The sequence below is a fragment of the Heterodontus francisci genome, chromosome 23 (genome assembly GCF_036365525.1).
Source record: "Heterodontus francisci isolate sHetFra1 chromosome 23, sHetFra1.hap1, whole genome shotgun sequence".
In the NCBI taxonomy this organism is placed as follows: Eukaryota; Metazoa; Chordata; class Chondrichthyes; order Heterodontiformes; family Heterodontidae; genus Heterodontus; species Heterodontus francisci.
In genome coordinates this window covers 52,724,659-52,741,431 of record NC_090393.1, presented here as the reverse complement: position 1 = coordinate 52,741,431, position 16,773 = coordinate 52,724,659, and the positions used below count along the sequence as shown (strand labels likewise).

At 42.6% G+C, this 16,773-nt stretch overlaps 1 protein-coding gene across 5 annotated transcripts in view; it reads left to right on the top strand.

Annotated features, from left to right (window-relative positions):
• Positions 1-16,773, top strand: part of si:ch211-102c2.8 (trichohyalin) — an 85,559-nt gene that overhangs the window by 58,908 nt on the left and 9,878 nt on the right. The window contains exon 16 of one of the 5 annotated variants that reach the window (XM_068055282.1): positions 6,783-6,820. The exons of the other annotated variants lie outside the window; for them this stretch is intronic. Coding sequence (XP_067911383.1) covers positions 6,783-6,806 — 24 coding nt within the window. The 3' untranslated portion in view covers positions 6,807-6,820. Of the gene's footprint in view, positions 1-6,782; positions 6,821-16,773 lie in introns of those variants that run through there. 5 annotated transcript variants of the gene reach the window in all.

Here is a 16,773-nt window from a genome sequence, read left to right as displayed (position 1 = left end):
TTCCTAGATTTCAATAGTGACTACACTTCAAAAATACTTAATTGGCTGTAAAAACTTTGAACGTCCAGTGATCATGAAAGGTGCTATATAAATGCAAGTTTCTCTTTCTCTCTCTTTCATTATCTCTTTTTTTTCTCTCTCTCTTGCCTGTTGCTCCATTTGCTGTGCTTTTTCTTCCAGTCAAGCCTTCCAGCGACAACTACAGCATCTCCTGTTGCATGAGTGCAGTTCCCCATTAAAAGTAGCAGGCTGCCTTTAAGAGGTTCACACTAGCTCTGCATTGTGTTAGCAATGTTGAGTGTTCAGCCAGTTATCTGCACATTCTGTGTTGGGCTGCATGCTGAAAATGTTCAGATGAGCAGGCCTTAACCAATTTTTCCCCTGTGAACTTCAATTAATCAAATAAATAGAACAAGGTTTGATAAGGGTGGGAGTTTGTGGGGAGCATTGCAACCCTGGACAACCACATCTGCTGTAAGTGTTTGCATCTCAAGGAACTTCAGCTCAGAGTTGTTGAGTTGAAGTCTGAGATGCAGACATTGCAGGGCATCAGGGAGGGGGAGAGTTACCAAAACATTTTGATCCAGGAGGCAGCCACACCCTTTAGTTTAGGAAGTGGTACAGGTCTGGATAGTGGTCATGGACAGAAGAGTGTGACTGCAAGTCAGACCAGTAAGGGGACCCCAGGTGCAGTGCTGGAGGAGGCTTGGCCTTTGCCCTTATTCATAGGTACAAGGTTTTTGCTGGCTATGTGGATGAGCAAACTGAACTTTGCATCGAAGGCCACTAAAGTGGAGAAAGTGAAAAGGAATCTGGTAGTGGCAGGAGACAGTACCTCAGGGGAATAGATACTGTTCTCTGCAGCCTTGACCAGGAGTTCCTAGGTTATGTTGCCCTATGGGTGTCAGGATTAAAGGCATCTCCTCACGGCATAAGAAGAATTTGGAGTGGGAGGGGAGGATCCAGTTGTCACGGTGAACATCGGAACCAGCGACATAGATAGAACGAAGAATGAGGTTCTGCTGAGAGAGTTTGAGGAGCTTGGGTCCAAATTAATAAACAGAACTTCAAAGGTAATAATTTCCATATTGCTACCTGAGTCAAGCACAAATTGGCATAGGGGCCAACAGATCCCATAAATTAATGGGATTAAATGCCGACAAATTCCCTGGAATTCACTGCCAGAAATGGTGGTGGAGGTTGAAACCCGCGATTCTTTTAAAAGGTACCTGGACCATAGAACCATAGAAAGATTACGGTACAGAAGGAGGTCATTCAGCCCATCGTGCCCGTGCCGGCCAGAAAAAAAAACTCGCCGCCCAATCAAATCCCACCTTTCAGCACCTGGCCCATAGCCTTGCCGGTTACAGTACAACAGGTACCTTTTAAAAGATTTGAGGGTTTCTGCCTCCACCACTCTCTAGGTGAAAATGTTTTTCCTCATGTCCCCTCTAATCCTTCTACCAATCACCTTAAATCTCTGCCACCTGGTAATTGACCTCTCTGCTAGGGGAAACTTGTCCTTCCTGTCTACTCTATCTCGGCCCCTAATAATTTTGTACACCTCTATTAAGTCACCTCTCAGCCTCCTCTGTTCCAAGGAAAACAACCCTAGCCTATCCAAACTTTCCTCATTGCTGCAACTTTCGAGCCCTGACAACATTCTTGTAAATCTCCTCTGTACTCTTTCCAGAGCAATTATGTCCTTTCTGTAATGTGGTGACCAGAACTGTGGCCTAACCAGTGTTTTATACAGTTCTAGCATTACATCCCTGCTTTTGAATTCTATACATCTTTTTAAAAAGGGTGCGAGGGATAAGCCAAATAATTATAGGCCGGTCAGTCTGACCTTGGTGGTGGGTAAATTGTTGGAATCTATTCTGAGGGGCAGGATAAACCTCGGCCAATAAAGGAAAGCATTCCATATGCCTCCTTCACCATTCTGTCTACCTGTCCTGCCACCTTCAGGGACCTGTGGACATGCACTCCAAGGTCTCTCACTTCTTCTGCCCCTCTCAATATCCTCCTGTTTATTGTGTATTCCCTCGCTTTATTTGCCCTCTCCAAATGCATTACCTCACACTTTTCTTGATTGAATTCCATTTTCCACTTTTCCGCCCACTCAACCAAACCATTGATATAATTCTGGAGTCTACAGCTATCCTCTTCAACTACACGGCCAATTTCCGTGTCATCAGCAAATTTCCCAATCATGCCTCCCACATTTAAATCCAAATCATTAATATTTACCACAAACAGCAAGGAACCCAACACTGAACCCTGTGGAATGCCACTGGAAACAGCTTTCCATTCACAAAAACATCCATCGACTACTACCCTTTGTTTCCTGTCCCTGAACCAATTCTGGATCCAACCTGCCACATTCCCCTGTATCCCAAGGGTTTTCATTTTACTGACCAGTCTGCCATGTGGGACCTTGTCAAATGCCTTACTGAAGTCCATGTCGACTACATCCACTGCACTACCCTCATCAATCCTTCTTGTTACTTCCTCAGAAAACTCAATTAAGTTAGTAACAAATCGATGCTGACAATCGCTGATTAATCAGTGTCTTTCTAAGTGGCAGTTTATCCTGCCCCTCAGAATAGATTCTAACAATTTACCCACCACCAAAGTCAGACTGACCAGCCTATAATTATTTGGCCTATCCCTCGCACCCTTTTTAAATAATGGACCTGATGGCCTACTTCCTAGGGTTCTAAAATAGGTTCCTGTAGAGACAGTGGATGAACTGGTTATGATCTTCCTAAATTCCCTGGATTCTGGAACGGTCCCAGTGGATTAGAAGGTAGCAAATATAACATCGCTTTTCAAGAAAGGAGGGAGAGAGAAAACGGAACTACAGGCCTGTTAGCCTGACATCAGTCGTTGGGAGAATTCTGGAATCCATTATTAAGGAAGTGGCTACAGGGTAGTTCAAAAATCATAATATGATGAAGCAGCATTTTATGAAAAGGAACTCGAATAGAGTTTTTTTGAGGATGTAACTGGCAGGATAGATAAGGGGAACCAGTGGATATTGTCCATTTGGATTTTCAAAAGATATTCTATAAGATGCCACCCAAAAGGTTGGTATACAAAATAAGGGCTTGTGGGGTAGGGGTAATATATTAGCATGGATAGAGAATTGGTTAAAGTACAGAAAACAGAATGTAGGAATAAGCAGGTCATTTTCAGGTTGGCAAGGAGTAACTAATGGGGTGCCGCATGGCTCAGTGCTGGAACGCAGCTATTTACAATCTATATGAATGTATGGAATGGTAGAGCTGGTTCGAGGGGCCGTAAGGTCTACTTCTGCTCCTGTTTCTTATGTTTTTATATTAATGACTTAAATGAAGGAACTGAGTGCAATATATCCAAGTTTGATGACGATTCAAAGCTAGGTGGGAAAGTAAGCTGTGAAGAGGACACAAAGGAGTGTACAAAGGGAGACAGGTAGATTATGTGAGTAGGCAAGAAGGAGGCAGATGAGTCTTCTTCTTTGGCCTCCTTGTCTCGAGAGACAATGGGTAAGTGCCTGGAGGTGGTCAGTGGTTTGTGGAGCAGCACCTGGAGTGGCTACAAAGGCCAATTGTAGAGTGACAGACTCTTTCGCAGGCGCTGCAGATAAAATTGGTTGTCGGGGCTGTTACACAGTTGGCTCTCTCCTTACACTTCTGTCTCTTTTCCTGCCAACTGCTAAGTCTCTTCGACTTGCCTCTCTTTAGCCCCGCCTTTATAGCTGTCTGTCAGCTCTGGTGATCGCTGGCAACTGATTCCCACGACTTGTGGTCAATTTCGCAGGACTTCATGTCTCATTTGCAGACATCTTTAAAGCGGAGACATGGACAGCCGGTGGGTGTAATACCAGTGACGAGCTCGCTGTACAATGTGTCCTTGGGGATCCTGCCATCTTCCATGCGCCTCACATGGCCAAGCCATCTCAAGCGCTGCTGGCTCAGTAGGGTGTATATGCTGGGGATGTTGGCCGCCTCGAGGACTTCTGCATTGGAGATATGGTCCTGCCACTTGGTGCCAAGGAAGATGGAATGCGTTGAGACATCGCTCTTGGCTGACATACATTGACCAGGCCTCACTGCCGTAGAGCAAGGTACTGAGGACACAGGCTTGATACACGCGGATTTTTGTATTCCATGTCAGTGCGCCATTTTCCCACACCCTCTTGGCCAGTCTGGACATAGCAGCTGATGCCTTTCCCATGCGCTTGTTGATTTCTGCATCGAGAGACAGGTTACTGGTGATAGTTGAGCCTAGGTAGGTGACTTCCAGAGCGTGGTTGCCGATATTGACGGATGGAGCATTTCTGACATCCTGTCCCATGATGTTCGTTTTCTTGAGGCTGATGGTTAGGCCAAATTCGTTGCAGGCAGCCGCAATCCTGTCAATGAGTCTCTGCAGACACTCTTCTGTGTGGGATGTTAATGCAGCATCGTCAGCAAAGAGGAGTTCCTTGATGAGGACTTTCCATACTTTGGTCTTCACTCTAAGACGGGCAAGGTTGAACAACCTGCCCCCTGATCTTGTGTGGAGGAAAATTCCTTCTTCTGAAGACTTGAACGCATGTGAGAGCAGCAGGGAGAAGAAAATCCCAAACAGTGTAGGTGTGAGAACACAGCCCTGTTTCACGCCACTCAGGATAGGAAAGGGGTCTGATGAGGCACCACTATGCTGAATTGTGCCTTTCATATTGTCATGGAATGAGGTGATGATACTTAGTAGCTTTGGTGGCCATCCAATCTTTTCTAGTAGGCTGAAGAGACCACGTCTGCTGACGAGGTCAAAGGCTTTGGTGAGATCTATGAAGGCAACGTAGAGGGGCATCTGTTGTTCGCGGCATTTCTCCTGTATCTGACGAAGGGAGAACAGCATGTCAATGGTGGATCTCTCTGCTCAAAAGCCACACTGTGCCTCAGGGTAGACACGCTCAGCCAGCTTCTAGAGTCTGTTTAAAACGACTCGAGAATGTACAATGTACAAAAATTAGAGGTTATTCACTTTGGTAGGAATAATAGGAAAACAGAATACATTTTAAATGGTGTGACACTATATTGGTGTTCAGAGGGATTTGGGTGTCCTTCTAAATGAAACACAGAAAGTTAACATGTTGGTACATCAAGCAATTAGGAACGCAAATGAGTAGGTAAGCAAAGAATAAGTAAGTCTTGCTGCTATTGTACAGAGCTTTGGTGACACCACATCTGGAATACTGTGTGCAATTTTGGTCTTGGTTCCTAAGGAAGGATGTGCTTACCTTAGAGGCGGTACAACAAAGGTTCACTAGATTGATTCCTGCAATGAGAGGAATGTCCTCTGATGACAGATTGAGTAGATTGGGCCCATACTCTCTTGAACTTAGAAGAATGATTGGTGATCTTATTGAAACATATAAGATTCTGAGAGGGTATGACAGGGTAGATTTTCTTTTTATTTATTCACAGGATGTGGGTGTCATTGGCAAGACCAGCATTTATTTCCCATCCTTAATTGCCCTTGGGAAGGTGGTGGTGAACCGCTGCAGTCTAGGTGCAACCATAGTGCTGTTAGGGAGGGAGTTCCAGGATTTTAAATGAGCGATGAAAGGACAGTGATATATTTTCAAGTCAGGATAGTGTGTGACTTGAAGGGGAAGCTTGCAGGTGATGGTGTTCCCATATGCCTGCTGCCCTTGTTCTTCCACGGGGTAGAAGTGGTGGGTTTAGAAGGTGCTGTTGGCGGGTTGTTGCAGTGCATCTTATAGATGGTACATACTGCAGCCCCGGTGCATGAAAGTTCGAGGAAGTGAATGTTTAAGGTTGTGGATGGGGTGCCAATCAAGCAGGTTGCTTTGTCCTGGATGGTGTCAAGCTTCTTGAGCGTGGATGGAGCTGCACTCATCCATACAGGTGAGGAGTATTCCATCACACTCCCGACTTGTGCCTTGTAAATGGTAGACAGGAGGTGAGATACTCGCTGCAGAATTCTGAGCTCCTCTTGTAGCCACAGTATTTATGTGGTTGGTGCAGTTACGTTTCTGGTTAATGGTGACTCCCAGGATGTTGATGGTGGGCGATTTAGCGATAGTAATGCCATTGAATGTCAAGTGGAGGTGATTAGACTCTCTTCTTGGAGATGGCCATTGCCTGGCACTTGCATGGCATGAATGTTACTTTCCACTTGTCAGTCAAAGCCTGAATGTTGTCCAGGTCTTGCTGCTTCAGTATCTGAGGAGTTGCGAATGTAACTAAACATTGTGCAATCATCAGTGAACATCTCCACTTCTGACCTTATAATGGATGGTAAGTCATTGATGAAGCAGCTGAAGATGGGTGGGTTGAAGTACCTGCCCTGGGGAACTCCTGCAGCAATGTCCTGGGGCTGAGATGATTGGCCTCCAACAACCACAACCATCTTCCTTTGTACTAGATATGACTCCAGCCAGTGGAGAGTTTTCCTTGATTCCCATTGACTTCAATTTTACTAGGGTTTATTGAGTCAAATGCTGCCTTGAGGTCAAGGACAGTCACTCTCACCTCACCTCTGGAATTCAGCTCTTTTGTCCATGTTTGGACCAAGACTGTAATGAGGTCTGGAGCCGAGTGGTCCTAACAGGTCTGAGCATCAATGAGCAGGTTATTCGTAAATGTCACTTGATAGCACTGTTGACAACACTTTTCATCACTTTGCTGATGATTAATACTGATGAGGCTGTAATTGTCCGGATTGGATGTGTCCTGTTTATTGTGTGCAGGATATACTGAGCAATTTTCCATTTTGTCAGGTAGATGCCAGTGTTGCAGCTGAACTAGAACAGCTTGGCTAGGAGCACGGCTAGTTCTGGAGCACAAGTCAGGATGTTGTTTGGGCCCATAGCCTTTGCTGTATCCAGTGCCTTCATGTATTTCTTGATATCACATGCAGTAAATCAGATTGCCTGATGTAAATTATTCCTAAGTTATGGACATGCCCAGTGCATGATGACATCATTAAACATGTGATCTGACCATTTTGGTGTCTATCTTTCTTTACACGTTTCTCCCAATATATAACAGATTTTGATGATGAAATGGGATTAAAGTACAAAACCTTTTGTAGCAAATGGCAGTAGAGACCATGATGAACAAAATAAGCTAGCTCCCAGTGACCGACCTACCTGCAAGGGTGAAGATATTCGACTAAATTGTGTTGAGGCTCATTGTTTCTCAGTGGAATGAATTCTGCAGGGTCATAGTGTCCATTTTATTCAACTACCCACTACATGGGCTTTGGTGAATTTGTTCCGATTAGGCTGACTGAGCTTCTGTATCACTGTTACAGACAGCCACAATAAAGTGTTATATTTGAATAGGGGACAAAATTGCTGCATCCACGGGATACATAGGAAGGCTAGGAATGTATGATAGAGCTTGAGAACCATTCGGTTCGTACATTGAAAGAATGGACATGTCCTTCAGAGCTGATAATATATTAGAACTTGAAGGTGAAAGTGAAGAGGCCCAGACTCAGAATAAGGCAATTCTTGAACATGAGAAAGAAATTTTGCTAACAGAGATTAGCCCAGAAATGTATGGCACACTAACAAACCTTCTTGCTCCTAGCAAGACAAAAGATGGTCCATTCAAAATAATTATCACTAAGTTGAAGAACATTTTTAAGCCTAAGCCACTATAGAGATAGCAGAAAGCTACAAATTTGGAAGCAGAAACTAGAGAAGTAGCAAAACAGTTGGTGAGTACATTGTGGCATTGAAGAATTTGTCATTACTTTGCAAATTTTGTACATTTTTAGACCATGCATTTCGAGACAGAGCCGTATGTGGATCGGTGGATGAAAGAATCCAGTCAATCACTAAACGCACAAAAGTTTATGTTTGAGCGAGGGAGTAAGATTGCTTCTACCATGGAAATCGCATCAAAGAATTCTCGGGAATTTCATCCAATGCAAGTGACTAGTACAGTTTCCACTGTCAGAAGGCTTCTGCTAAGTCTAACCTGGGGAGACCTGATCTGAAGAGTGCTGTTGATAAAAGCTTAGTGACTCGTTATTGCTGTAATGGCAACCACACGGCACAAGCATGTCAGTACAGAAAAGCTACATGATTTTATTGCCAAAAGCCAGGTCTTATTGCAACTGCTTGCTGAGCGAAGGCCAAAACAGGAACGAGAACTCTTTCGAGTAGTATTGGAAAGCAGTGGTGTAACACGAATGAAATTCACAATTTTAAGAGCATAAGAGCAGGAATAGGCCATTTAGCCCGTCGAGCCTGCCCCATCATTCAATGTGATCATCCACTTCAATGCCTTTTTCCCACACTATCCTCATATCCCCTTATGTCATTTGTATTTAGAAATCTGTCAATCTCTGCTTTAAACATACTCAATGACTGAGCTTCCACAACCCTCTGGGGTAGAGAATTCCAAAGATTCACAATCCTCTGAGTAAAGAAATTTTTCCTCATCTCTGTCCTAAGTGGCTTCCTCTTTGTTTTGAAATAATGTCCCCTGGTTCTAGACTCCCCAACCAGGGGAAACCTCTTAGCTGCATCTACCCTGTCTATCCCTTTAAGTATTTTGTAGGTTTCAATGAGATCACCTCTCATTCTTCAAAACTCTAGAGAATACAGTCCCAGTTTCCCCAATCTCTCTTCATAGGACAGTCCCGCCATCCCGGCAACAAGTCTGGTGAACTTTCATTGCACTCCCTCTATGGCAATAATATCCTTCCTAAGGCAAGGGGACCAGAACTGCACACAATACTCCAAGTGCAGTCTAACCAAGGTTCTATACAATTGAAGCAAGACTTCACTATTCCTGTACTCTCATCCTCTTGTGATAAAGTCTAACATATCATTAGCCTTCCTAATTGCTTGCTGCACCTGCATGTGAGCTTTCAGTGATTTGTTGATAAGGACACTCAGATCCCTTTGTACATCTATACTTACTAATCTCTTACCATTTAAGAAATACTCTGCACATCTATTCCTCCTACCAAAGTGGATAACCTCACATTTTTCAACATTATATTCCATCTGCCACGTTCTTGCCCATTTACTAAGTTTGTCCAAATCCCCTTGAAGCCACTTTGCATCTTCCTCACAACACACATTCCCACCTAGTTTTTGTGTCATCCGCGAACTTGAAAATACTACATTTGGCCCCCACATCCAAATTGAAGGAATGTATAGTTGCTGTAAAGTATGTAATATTTCTTTAAAAACTATCCATTGCCTATATACTGTCATAACTTTTAATATATTTTCCCAATCCACCTCAGCCAATTTGTCCCTCATACCTTCATAATTTCCTTTGTTCAAATTTAACACCCTGGCTTCAGATTGAACTACCTCACTTTCAAACATAATGTAACACTCTATCATATTATGGTCACTCATCCCTAAAGGTTATTTTACAACAAGATCTTGAAGTGAACCCAGAGTGCTCAAATTAAGAGGAGCTAGGGCTGTACACCATTTATCTCACTGGCAATCACTCAACTGCCAGAGTCAATTTTTTCAAAGGTATTGGTAAAACAACAGTACATCAATATGCACATCAATACAGCTGCAGATTGCTCCATTATGAGTTGGGACACGTACGAGAGCATATTCAGTGGCGTACCTCTAACTGAGAGCACAGTTCAGTTGAAAATCTATCCTTGTGAGGTGTAAGAGATGGGTGAACAAATGGAGTGCAATGTCCAATATAAGAACAAGTCCCTCAAGTTACCCATTGTTGTAATAGGATATGTCAACAACCCAACATTAATGGGCAAAGACTGGTTTTGTAAGCTGAAGTTAGACTGGAAGCATGTTTTCCAAGTTGAGACGACCAAGACGACGTTGGTTAGGCCGCATTTGGAGTACTGTGTGCAGTTCTGGTCGCCGCGCTACAAGAAAGATGTGATTAAGCTAGAGAGGGTGCAGAAAAGATTCACAAGGATGTTGCCTGGTTTGGAGGGCTTGAGTTATAAAGAGAGATAGGATAGGCTGGGTCTGTTTTCCCTGGAGCGAAGGAGGCTGAGAGGGGACATGATAGAGGTATATAAAATTATGAGAGGCATAGATAGGGTAGATAGCCAGAGTCTGTTTTCCATTGTAGGGGTGACTAAAACTAGAGGGCATAGATTTAAGGTGAGAGGGAGGAGGTTTTAAAGGGGTATATTTTTCACACAAAGAATAGTGGGTATCTGGTATGAGCTGCCTGAGGAGGTGGTGGAGGCAGGAACAGTAGCGACATTTAAGAGGCATCGGGACAGGTACTTGAATGAGCAAGGCATAGAGGTATATGGAATTAATGCAGGCAGGTGGGATTAGTATAGATAGGCATTATGGTCAGCATGGACACGGTGGGCCGAAGGGCCTGTTTCTATGCTGTACGACTCTATGACTCTATAAGAAGCTTGATCAGCTATTGAATAGTTACAGTAACATTTTCGAGGACAGCTATGAAGGTAAAATCGGTGTGAAAGCACACATCTGAATCACGCCTGATGCAAAACCAGTATATTGCAAGGCTAGGCTAGTTCCTTATGCTCTCAAAACCCAGGTTGAGAGGAATGGTGTGCTAGTGAAAACTGATCACAGTGATTGGGCAACCTCAATTATAATAGTGCTCAAGTCAGACAAAACCGTAAGACTATGCAGGGACTACAAAGTCACAATCAACCAGGCAGTAGATGATGAGCAGTATCCACTACTGACCTCTCAAGATTTGTATGCGGAGTTAGCTGGATCCAAGCTTTTCACAAAGTTGGATTTGTCCCATGCTTATGCGCAGTTCAATGTGGATCAAGAGAGTGAACAGTATCTCACGATAAACACATGGAGTTATATTCCTACATGGAGTTCCCCTATTGGTGTGAAGTCTTCTCCAAAAATCTTCCAAGCTACATTGGATAAGAGTTTGTAAGGACTGCCGCATTGCTTGTGTAATCAGGATGATGTGTTGATCGTGACTGCAACAGAGGAAGAGAATCTTCACGTGTAGGGCAAAGTGTTAAAAAATCTCAATGATCACAATCTGAAATTGAAAAAGAGCAAGTGTGCCTTCATACAATCTAAGGCAGTGTACCTTGGCTAGAAAATCAATGAAAAAGAACTATAGCCAGTAAAAGAAAAGATAGAGGCAATAGTCAATGCCCCAAAACCAAAAGATATGTCTGAGCTTCGGTCATTTCTAGGCATGTTCCAATATTGCTTGAGATTTCTGCCTGAGCTTGCGATGGTGTTACCTCCACTACATGAGTGGTTGAAGAAAGTTGTGAAATGGGAATGGTCTGAAGCACAAGATGTGCTTATGATGCATGTAAGAGAAGCTTGACCAGTGATGCATTACTTGCTCATCACAACACAAATCGTGACCTGAAGCTAGCATATGATGCTTCAAACGTTGGAGTGGAGCAGTAATCAGTCATGACATGGATGATGGTCAAAAGAAGCCCATAGTATTTTCATCACTTACTCTGACCAAGAGTCAACGCAACTACGCACAGATAGAAAAGGAAGCCCTTGGAATCATCTTTGGAACTAAATAGTTTCGCCAGTTGTTGGGTAGAAACTTTTACGCTAGTTACAAATCATAAACTGCTAGTAGCTATTCTTGGTCCAATGTCTGCAATACCGACAATGGCAGTGTCAAGGACGCAGCCATGGGCTGTACTTCTCTCATAGTACAACTAAAACATTGAATATTGTAGTTCAAAGGAGAATGCTATAGCTAACACACTGTTGCGTTTGCAACATGAAGACTCAAAAGTAGGCTGTGAAGCTGCAATCTTCTCAGTAGGAGTTGTGGATGAGGATTTTCCAATCGCTGCAACTGAAATTGTTACTGAAACTCAAAGACCTAGTTCTAAAAAGACTCTATGGACAGAGTTTGAATTGTTGGACAGAGTTTGACTGGTGTACAGCCTAGGAACTGAAACTATTCCACAATCAACGTTAATGAGTTGTCATGTGAACAGGGCTGCAATAAGTGGGGTCACAGAGTGGTGGTACCTAATTCTTTAAGAGACAAGATACTGGCAGAACCTCATACTGAACACTTGGGCATATTTGGCATGAAATTCGTAGCCAGAAGTTTTGTTTATTGATCTGGTCTAGACAGTGATCTAGAAAGATTGGTTAGCAAATGCACCATTTATCAAAATTGCAGGAATAAGTCACCAAAAACTCCTTTACAACCAAGGTCGAAGGCGACTTGTCCATTTCAAAGAGCGCATGTAAACTTTTGCAAAAAGGAAAGTGACAAGCCACTCTAAGTGAATCGAAGTAAAGCATATGGGTCAAAACATCAATGCTGAAAGGACAATAGACGAGTTACGGTTTATTTTTGCTGTCACGGTTGACTGGAGCAGCTTGCCTCAAATAGCAGTCCCCAATTTCGTTCTGCTCTTTCAGAATTTCATAAAGCAAAATGGTATCAAACATACCCTCAATCCTCCATATCATCTGGCATCAAATGGAGCAGCAGGAAGATCTGTGAGAATAATCAAAGAAACACTCAAGAAGCAAGTGCTGCATGGATGTTCAAGTTTCAGCATGAAACAGAGATTAGCTAATTTTCTACTGAATATTTAAAAAGTCCACACTCAACTATAGTGTATACACCTGCTGCGCTCTTAATGAAGCAAAGATTAAGAACATGTTTGAGTTTAGTGCCACCAAATTTGACAGCTAAAGTTGAATAAAAAAGTGGTCAGAAATGTCAGTACGACACGAATAAAAGAGAATGCAGTTTCAAAGGAAATGAACGTATTAGTGTTCTGAGCCCCCCTCACAAGTCACACAGGTAGGATGTGGGAAATGTTGTAGAAGTTTGTGGTACTCAGAGGTACTTAGTTGCAATTGGTGGAAAAGTGAGAAGTGTTCCCATGATCCCAGCAAGGGATGATCCAAAACCTTAGCATGACCAACTTGATCGTGCGCTTTTGCCAAAGTGTGAACCAGTTCAGACTTCAGTGTCTGAAGTACCAGCTTCAGAAAAAGAAACAAGATCTTCTGTATGTAAGTCCTGAACTGAAAGCAGACAGTCCAAAACCTGACTCTACACCAAAACCTGTGAGAAGGAGACTTTGTAAACCAGTTGTTCAACTTGATTTCCAGATATAGTTTAAAGAAAAAGAATCAGTTGTTATTTTGCCAAGTGTGCATATTTTCAAAGATTTGTTTGTTGGTAGCTGTGTAGTTAGTGTACCTATACATAGTGTTATAACCGACTGCTCCTGTCAAAGCCCCCAGTCAAAATATACGATTCTGATTGTGGTGGGACCAACGCACTTTTATTTCAATCCCATCATTCCATAAATCTGCTAATATATCATTTAAAACTTTCCAAATTAAAGAGAGACCCAGCCAAATTGTGCCATCTATTAACCCCCAGAATGAGGCTAACCAAACCAGGTGTCTTTAAATCAACAAATTAACCCTTTAATGAGAAGAACTAAATTATAAAACACTATGAAGATATAAACAACATTTAAAATAGAAAAAATTAGAGTCCTTGCAACTTTACGGTCCAATGTTGCTTGAAGTCCTCACAGAATGTTGCGGCAAATTTACAGTCCAATGTTGCTTAAAGTCCTCACAGTCGGCCAATGCGGGGAAAAAAGGTTCTTCCACAGTACAACAGTCCGTAGTTTAACTTCAGTAGGTGATGCTTTCCTTCACCAGCGAATTTCAACAATTAAAGACTTGCAAACACTTTCAACAGAATCAATCTGACTTTAGAGTTTTTGAGGGATAAAAGATTGTCACAGTCTAACTTCCCTCCCTTCAGTTTAAATTATCAGAGATCTCTGTTTTGGCTTGACTTTTTGTTTTAGAATTTTGAGAGATAATAATTAAACAGACTAAAATCCTCCTTTTTCCAGGCTCTGATACCACAGCTGTCTGTGTCCTCTATGTTTCTGTTAGAACAAACTGTCTTCATCTAAAAAGCCAGTTCAAAACTGAATTATAACAAATGTATCGCATGAAACTCACTCCTAGTGGCTATATCTATGGTAACGAGAATGCACCGTTTGAATTGCAGCCTCCAAATGGCTATTTCTAAGGCAATGAAAATGCACCTTCCTATAACTCCTGAGGCTTGCTGGTTCTTTGCAAGCCTTAAAGGCAAACTATATGTTCCAGAAAAAAAACTACAGGACCATGACACCTCCACCTCTAGCGGAATGAAACGCCATTCCTGAAATGGATTTCATTACAATAGGTTAAAAAAAAACAAATTGAAAAAACGCTAACATTTTTCTTTCACGCATTACAGATATACACATTTCTAAAAAAAAAATGATTAGATTACAGCAACAAGTTCCACCAGAACATTTCGGCTTTTAATTTTCAAAAGATTGTTCCAATTAACCCAATTTCAAATTTACAAGCATAGTCTTTCAATTGTTTCGTGTTTTCCTTCCAAGTGTCCCTATTGTCCATCACCTCAGCCAGTTGAGTTGCACAGCTAGGAAGACTGACCAATACAGGGTTCACTATTCTCTGAGAAGTTTCTCGAGTACCCTTTAACCTATGTGGCATCACTTGACACTGGGAAACCCTGCCTGGTGTAACAGAAGCTGATTTTTATCATACCCTGGGGTGTCAAAGGAATTTGACAGTATCCTTCCAACACATCTGTCCCCTTAAGACACATTATGTTGCCCACTCTGTCCATACAGTCCTTGAAATGAGAATTTGGGTAGGAGTCTGCCTTCTTTACCACAGTGACTATTCTTGAGTCTATGCAAGTTTGAGCCGTCCCCCCAGGTTTACTCATCAAGACCACCTGCGAATTCCAGCTGTCCTGATTATGTTCATCTAAGCTGCCCTTCAGCATGCATTGTACCTCTGCTTCCACTTGGGCCTGTCTGTCTGGACCTAAGCAACAAGGATGTTGTTTTAAAGGAATGGCTCCCTCTATACCCACATCATGTGTGGCTAAGGTTGTACATCCTGGTTTATCCCGACAAGCATTTTGAAACATTGTGAAAACCCTGGTTAGGACTTCACGCTGTTTTGCCTCTAAGTGTAAAAGCCAATTTTTTAATTTTCCTAGCCATTCTGTATTCACTAATGTGATAGTTGGAGGTTCAACCTGAGAATTTCCTAGGCCTACTCTCCCTCATCCTCACTATCCTTTTCCTTTTCCACAGTCCTGATTACCTGACATACCTGTACTGGCTTATCCTCCTCCCTGCGGTAATATGGTTTGAGCAAATTAATGTGACACAACCGATTCTTCATCTAGCGATCAGGGCTGTCAATCAAGTAATCTACCTTACCCACTCTTTTGTTTTCTCTGTATGGGCCACTGAGCCGTGCTTTCACTGGTTCTCCCTGTGACGGTAACAACACTAATACCTCATCCCCTGGTTTTATGGTAGGTTGTGATTTTCCCACCATTTGACAGGTGTGGCATGCCCTACAAAATTGTCTCACATCCTTTGTAAGACCTGGCCAGTAATAATGTTTGCTTATGTGTGATTTGGTCTTCTGAATTCCCCTAAGTCCTACAAAAGGAAAGTCGTGTGCTAACCTTAATAATCCTTGTCGATATTTAGGTGGTGCGACTATCTGTTCAGCAACTGTCCAGTCTTCGTTGGCAGGTCTACGAGGCGGTCTCCATTTCCTCCACAAAACCCCGTTTGCCATATAATAGCCTTCCAGAACTCCTTTCACCTCGGCTTCTGACAGAAGTACAGTCTGTACTATTTGGTAGATCTCTGTATCAGCTTGCTGTGCTTCAAAGATAGACGATCTGTTAAACATTTCATTGGATTATCTAAATCCTCAAATAAGGTTTCAGATGCCTGATTATCTATTTATGGTGTCCCTTTTACCTCCGACATTGGATCCTGTTTAGCCATTGCTCGGGTAACTACACACGCAGGAAATATTCCCCGAACTTGCTCCTGTAAATGCTCCGTTTCCTTAATTTCAGTTGACTGCTCTATAACTATAAGAGAAACTGCTATTTTTGATCCAACCAAATTGTTTCCTAGGAGTAGATCAATTCCTTTTTCTGGTAAACTGTGGACAACACCTACAGTTACTATCCCAGATATTAAGTCACTCTCTAGACGTACTTTATACAAAGGTACAGATATATATTCCTGCCAATTCCATTTACTAAAATTTTAGCATTCAAGGCACTCTCTGGTGGAAACCTAATATCTTTCCCCAGCAAGAGTGTTTGAGTTGCTTCTGTATCCCTGAGTATAATGATAGGTTTTCCTGCCTCACTTACAGGATATGGAGTTACTCTCCCCTTTGACAAATAGTCATTATAACTCTCAGGTATTTTATTCTTAACCTCTACACTCCTCTTCGTTTTAGTATCTGGTTTCACATTCATAGCTGTCGTTAAAGCTATATCCTGGTCTGCTATACTCTCAGTCAGGGAGTCTTTTCCTCTGCACTAACATTGCGTAACCCAACAAGCCCTATGGGTTTACCTCACAATTTCCAGCACTCTGAACGAAGATGATCCGTTTTGTTGTAATGATAACACTTTGGCTTGTGAACCTCACTTCTACCCTCAGCACCTTCCTTTCTGACCTGAGGAGGTGATCTTGGGGCATTCCCAGCTGTTCCTTCCTGTCCCCGTCTACTTGCCTTCCTTTCACTCTTCCACTTTCTATCCTTCTCGGGTTTATGGCGGTGACAGACAAAATAGGTTGGCTTATTCACAAGCTCAAAATCATCTCAAAAGCAATCTGTGCTGCTTGCCTAGCTTTCAAAACTTTCAGGTTATCTATATGAGTTCTCACTACTGAAGGAATGGA